At 35.0% G+C, this 6,000-nt stretch overlaps 1 protein-coding gene across 1 annotated transcript; it reads left to right on the top strand.

The window, feature by feature from the left end:
- The first annotated feature begins 393 nt into the window (after positions 1-393).
- LOC104895031 (GATA transcription factor 19) lies at positions 394-2,267 on the top strand. Its single transcript, XM_010681428.3, has 2 exons — positions 394-1,020; positions 1,444-2,267. Exons 1-2 carry the CDS (start codon positions 544-546, stop codon positions 1,744-1,746), a joined length of 780 nt encoding a protein of 259 aa, XP_010679730.1. The 5' UTR covers positions 394-543; the 3' UTR covers positions 1,747-2,267.
- Positions 2,268-6,000: the final 3,733 nt, after the last annotated feature.

Below are 6,000 nucleotides of genomic sequence, written 5' to 3'. Positions count from 1 at the left end.
ATTTTGTCAACCAAACAACTTCATATACTTCTACTTTATAGGAATTTGCACTTCCCATGATTTATTTTGTCAACCAAACAAGACCTTATATTTTGTTGAGGAGAATATATGTACAAAATGATTGTTTAAATTTGTAAAAGGAAAAGATAAATTTGAAGTGTCACAACCGGGCACCCTTCCCTCTCCCTCTCTTCTGTATCCTTAGAGACTGAAGACTGTATTCCTCGTGATCGGAGAAGGCAGATCCCTGGAAGACTGTTCCCGTTAGTCACGTGGGATCTTTTGACTACCTCCCTCCTTTCTCTCTCCTCCTACTCATCAATTAAAACACTCTTCATGTGTAACTATAAATACTCCTTCACTTCCCCTTACCCTCTCAAACCCATTAACCCATCCATTTCTCTCTCTCTCTCCTCTCTTTTTATATTTCCAATTTTGCGTTACCATATATTCCACGACAACCGTGGGGTTCACCCCTAAAACATACTACCCGACAAATATATATCAAATACTTTTATTTATCATCATCATTATTCATAAAACATGGTTGGTCCATGTTCTTCTTGTGGCCCTTACAATCAATACTGCGGCCACCACTCCGCCGCCGCATATTGGCCTACTACGCAACCACAGCAGTACCCTCATAACTACCATAACTCTGTTTCTTATGACGATGATGAGGTTGATTATATGTACTCTTCGTCTTCTTCGTCGTCGTCGTATTCTTCTGTTGATTGTACTCTTTCCCTTGGTACTCCTTCCACTAGACTTACTAATGATAATAATACTACTACTAATAATAGTAATAAACCTACTCCTACTCATCGTAATAGTGTGTCTTCTTTTTGCTGGGATTTGCTTCATCCTAATAAGCAATCTTCTAGCTCTACTCCTAAGCCTAGCCGTAGTAACAACCATCCCGCTGCTAATAGTGGTGGTGATCCTCTCTTTGTTCGCCGCTGCGCTAACTGTGATACCACCTCCACTCCTCTTTGGAGAAATGGTCCTCGTGGCCCTAAGGTAATAATTACTACTACTCCCTTCGTCTCAAAATATAGTTTCTATTATTTTTTCTTTCACGGTAATCTATGCAAGTGGAAGAATCTAAAAAGGATAATAAAGATTTTTTGTTGGATGGGTGTTATAACAAATTACACTTTGTTTGAATAACAAATTAAATTAGTAGTGGTGATGGAAAAATATAAGAAACGGAAAAATGAGTATCAACTTTGTTTATTTGGACCTTCAAGGTTTTGTAACTCTATTATTTCAACACTTTTTTATTTTAGTTTTCAATTTAATTCAGTTCAAAGTATTTAGTCGATGTTCGTCTAGACATTACAATTTAATGTATCTAAACACGTCCATAATTAGAGTTTTCTATATCTATGAACCTTATTTATAGAAGAAGTATTAAAATTGATGGTTTTTGAAAATTTGCAGTCACTATGCAACGCATGTGGAATAAGGTTCAAGAAAGAAGAGAGAAGAGCAGCCGCAGCTACAACTACTGCAACAGCTAATAATGGAGCGGGATCAGGAATGATGGACCCACATCACGGGTACTATAACGGATCATGGGCCCACCAGTATACTCCGGCGGCCCCACAGAAGATGCAATGTTACGGAACTCCGAGTGAGTTCCGGTTCATTGAAGATGACCGTGGGTCCGACGGCGGTATTCAGTTTCTCTCTTGGCTGACCCATGACAGACCTAGTGGTCTTGTTCATGACTTCACTAGGTGAATCAATTAAGTGACGTATTACGTGGCTTACTATTTACAAATTACAATCATCCATATCAGAAAAAAAGAAAAAGAAACAAAAATGTTAATCATAGTAAGTATTGAAGTAGTATGATCTGATCTTGCCAATGATCTCGGAAAAAGGAAGAGGCCATGCAATGACGACGACGTTTCATGGAACAAATGAGTTTTTGTTGGTGATCATTCATGATAGTGATGGTTACGATTCTCCAAGCACTATGGTCAAGGTCTCCAATTACTCCCTTTTCCTTTTTATTTTATTTTATTTTTTCCAAAAAAAAAAAAAAAAGAAAATTCAATTGTGGACTACCCTTTAAAATTCCACTTTTTTTTTTTTTTAAGCCTAGGTAGAGTGCAAATGGGATAATTCTATGTTGTTAGCTAGATCTTCACTTAACTTTCTTTTTGAGTCTTCTCTTTCTTTTTTGTTTTCCCCTTTTGTCAGTAGTCTTATATAAATATTTATATATATATATATATAACCCTTCTTACCTTTTGTTAGTCTCAATATTGTCCAAGCTTAGTAGTACTAGTGACTGGTGTTATTTACTGTATGAAAATGATATATGATGATGATCATGATGATATGAAACTTTTTTTTGTTACTTCTTTGACTTCACTTTTCTTTCTTTTTGAGTTCAAATCTTGCACTCCTAGTTGTAGTAATGTAGTTGTACACTGTACAGTACTTCAATGTCACTACTACTACTAAATGCAATAATGCATGGTGGTCCAACTGCTACCAATTACCAAATAAAAATCATGTATACTCTATATATTGAGTGGATTACCGGATTAACTAAGCATACTTATATCATCTAACGAAAGGGTCGGATTTCAGGTTGAAAAACGAGTTATATCTATTTATGCTTATCTGATCATTATAGTATACATTGTCCATGCGCCTTTGTTTGTATTTATGTTCTATTAGGAATATTAGGGTATCGTAAAGATATGATAATATTCCTAATACGTTCGTTTTAGATTTCGAGTGTATTATTGCATTCACTCTAGACTGTACACTCAAGACGCAAAAGAATTGTTATAATTCTGTGAACAAGGGTGAAATTCGGATTGTTCGTATTTGTGTCATACCCTGCTGTAATATGCGGCCCAATATGGTCAACTGTACATATGTCGTGACTAATATTAGTAGGGAGCTTAATTTGATAATAAATTATCATACAATATTTTATCAAGTCGATTGATTTTTATAAGGGTAAATGTAACAATCACCACCAGCCACTATACTGAGTTCATGGGCTCGTGCGGCACAATTACCATAAAGCAGAAACAGTTGCATTTCTACATTGAGATCCCAAATCAATGTCGGATTACAACTAATAATACTGATTATTCTTAGACTTAGCAGCAGTCCAAGTTTTTTGTAACTTCAGTTCGTGATGCATGGAGTATTAAGATATGATATGTGTCTGTCTTTTGTCTTTTAATTGGTACTATGACGGTTTTCCTAATGCTAGCACTAGGTGTGTAAATGATGTGAATTGAGTTCAAGTTTGTCTATTATGACGGTTTTCTTAATGCTAGCACTGAAGTGTAAATGATGTGAGTTGAGTTCGAGTTTGAGCTAACTCGACTCGACTCATTAGCATTTTGAGTCGAGCTCACTCGAATCGAGTTTTAATTGAGTAGATCTTTAATAGCTTGCAACAGTCTCATGTGATAAGGTAGCTAAAATATATGTTGAATTTAGGTATTTCCTGCAATTAATTGAATATTCAAGCCTCTCACTCTCACAAGTTTTGAGTTGAGTATCGAATTGCTTAACTCGACTCACCAATATCCCGAGTCGAGTTCGATTCGAGCTCACTCGAGTCGAACTTTCATCTCATTTACACCTCTACCTGACACAAACCGGAATTAATGTTTAATTAGTTACATAATTCTTATGTAGTATATATATTGCCGAATTCTACTCACTTATCTTTTTTATAGTCGAAGTTCGACCATGCATGTTTACGAACTATAGATAATAAAAAAAAGTGATATAAAATCTTGTAGATGTAGGTTGCTACTTTTTTTTAAAAAAAAATTAATGAGAAATTTAAGGTACTAAAATAACTAGAATTGTTTGACAAATATATTAAATAATATTTAAGGAACTGGAATCAGGTTAAATTGAGATGTTACATTGAGTTGTTGGGATTATATGAAAATCTGCCTGGGGTTTCATGGATGGGTAATCAGAAATAATGATTTCAGATATATGAAAATGGGTCTGAATAACCCAATAAGGAGGAGGAGAGTTTAGCCCACTTACAAGCTAAGAGATTCTATCCTAAAACCGATTGGTGATAGGAGGAGTAACTCCTAATCTTATAAAGTGATTTATTCTCTCCTCTTTTTCCAATGTGGGACACTCATAAGTGGACATTTAATGGGTTTCAACATAATTAAACAATTGATTTTACCAAACAACTTAGAGTCTTAGACAATCAATTAACTTATGCGCCTTAGCGTGTTTTCAATTTCAGGTAACTTAGTAAGTTCACATCATTTGACACTAGTGTTAGCAAACACATATTTCTATTTGATGTCTATTTTCAAAACTTCACCCTTACTATAATTAGCAGTCAAAATGGACTAAGATAATACATAACTAATTGCAATATTATTCCTTCCATGTCATAATGTAGTGTTTGTGTTCTTTTTTTATTGTCTCATAAATCAATCCTACGTATATAGAGTACGTAAAATCTTTCTACTTTGTTGTACTCTTACCATTTGTTTATTTAAGTTATTAATTCTATTAGTTGAAACTTATAACACAATTTACAAAAGTTTCAATTGGTGTTGTCTTATATTTTTGTTTAAAAAAATGAGAAATAAACACTATATAACGAGACAAAGAAAGTAAAACTGAAAAAAGAGAGGGATAATTATTAGAGAAGTTTGATACATCCACTCACTCGACAGTATCAGAAGGAATTACATGTACAATGCCAAATGAAAATTAAGTACAAATATGTACTCCTCTATAGGATTTTTCCCCTTTGGTATATTTTGTTCCAAAACAATGGAATTATAAAAGTTGAATAGTGTGTAAGAACTAGGACTGAACTGATCTGATCTGATTAGATCTGAAATAAGCAAAAATAAGATGAACTGAACATAACCTTAAAAAAAGAAGACAATTTAAAGGTTGACTTATTAAAATAATTTTTCCTAATAATAATAAAGAATATCCCACTACGAACTACAAACAATAAGATAAATAACTCAAGTAAGCTCTTAAAACTCTATGCCGATCAAATTGTGTCAATTCACATATAAATGGAAGAAGTATATCTCATGCCTATACCTTTCTCGTTTGAAAATTTTGGATTCGTCTATTTCCATTATTAATAAAAAGTGACTTCATATGATAAATTATGGAAGTTTTAGTGAGCAAATGCATCTACGTCCTTTTCCTACACATTTAGGGATGGCAGTGGGGCGGGTCAAGTAGGAGACCCGCCCCATCCCCGTCTAAGTGGGGCTAGGATGGGAATTAAAATCATACCCGCAATGAGTGGTAGAACGAATATGGATTTTATGCTATCCCCATCACATCCACGTCCGTCCCGCCCCACATATTATGATTAAAATTCTATTTATATACTTATATTATTAATAATTTTATCTTGCAAAATATAAATATGTGGGTATGACGCAAGTACGACAAAGCGGATGCCGATCCCATGCGGGTGATGGGGATGAAGTGGCTACGACGCGGGTGCGGGTATCCATGCGGGTGGTGTGGGCGGGGATGGGTGTGGAATTTTTCCCCGTAATGGATGGTGGGGCGGAGATGGGAATTGGAATTTTATGCGGGTGTGGGTGTGAGTGTGGAGGTATCATCCTCCGCACCCGACCCGCCCAATTGTCATCCATGTACACATTTCTCAAATATAACTCGACATATGTTCTATAATATTAAAAATTATTTAATTATGGGTTGAATTTGAATATATACCGAGTTAAACTTTTTGTACAAGCTCATCATCCTCATAAAACCACACTATATATGTTGAGTCCCATTGATGTCCACATGTGAGTGTCCTATATTGGAGAAAGTGAAGAGACTAAAACACTTTATAAGCTTTGGAGTTACGTTTTCTATCACCAATTGGTTTTTAGGATGAAATCTCATTGGGCTTGTAAGTGGGCTAAACTATCCTCCTCCTTATTGTGATACCCAGACCCATTTTATACAATTTGGAAATTAACATAA

Source organism: Beta vulgaris, chromosome 6 (genome assembly GCF_026745355.1).
Source record: "Beta vulgaris subsp. vulgaris cultivar EL10 chromosome 6, EL10.2, whole genome shotgun sequence".
Classification (NCBI taxonomy): domain Eukaryota; kingdom Viridiplantae; phylum Streptophyta; class Magnoliopsida; order Caryophyllales; family Amaranthaceae; genus Beta; species Beta vulgaris.
The sequence above is the reverse complement of the archived record's forward strand: the minus strand, read 5'-3'. Positions and strand labels throughout refer to the sequence as shown.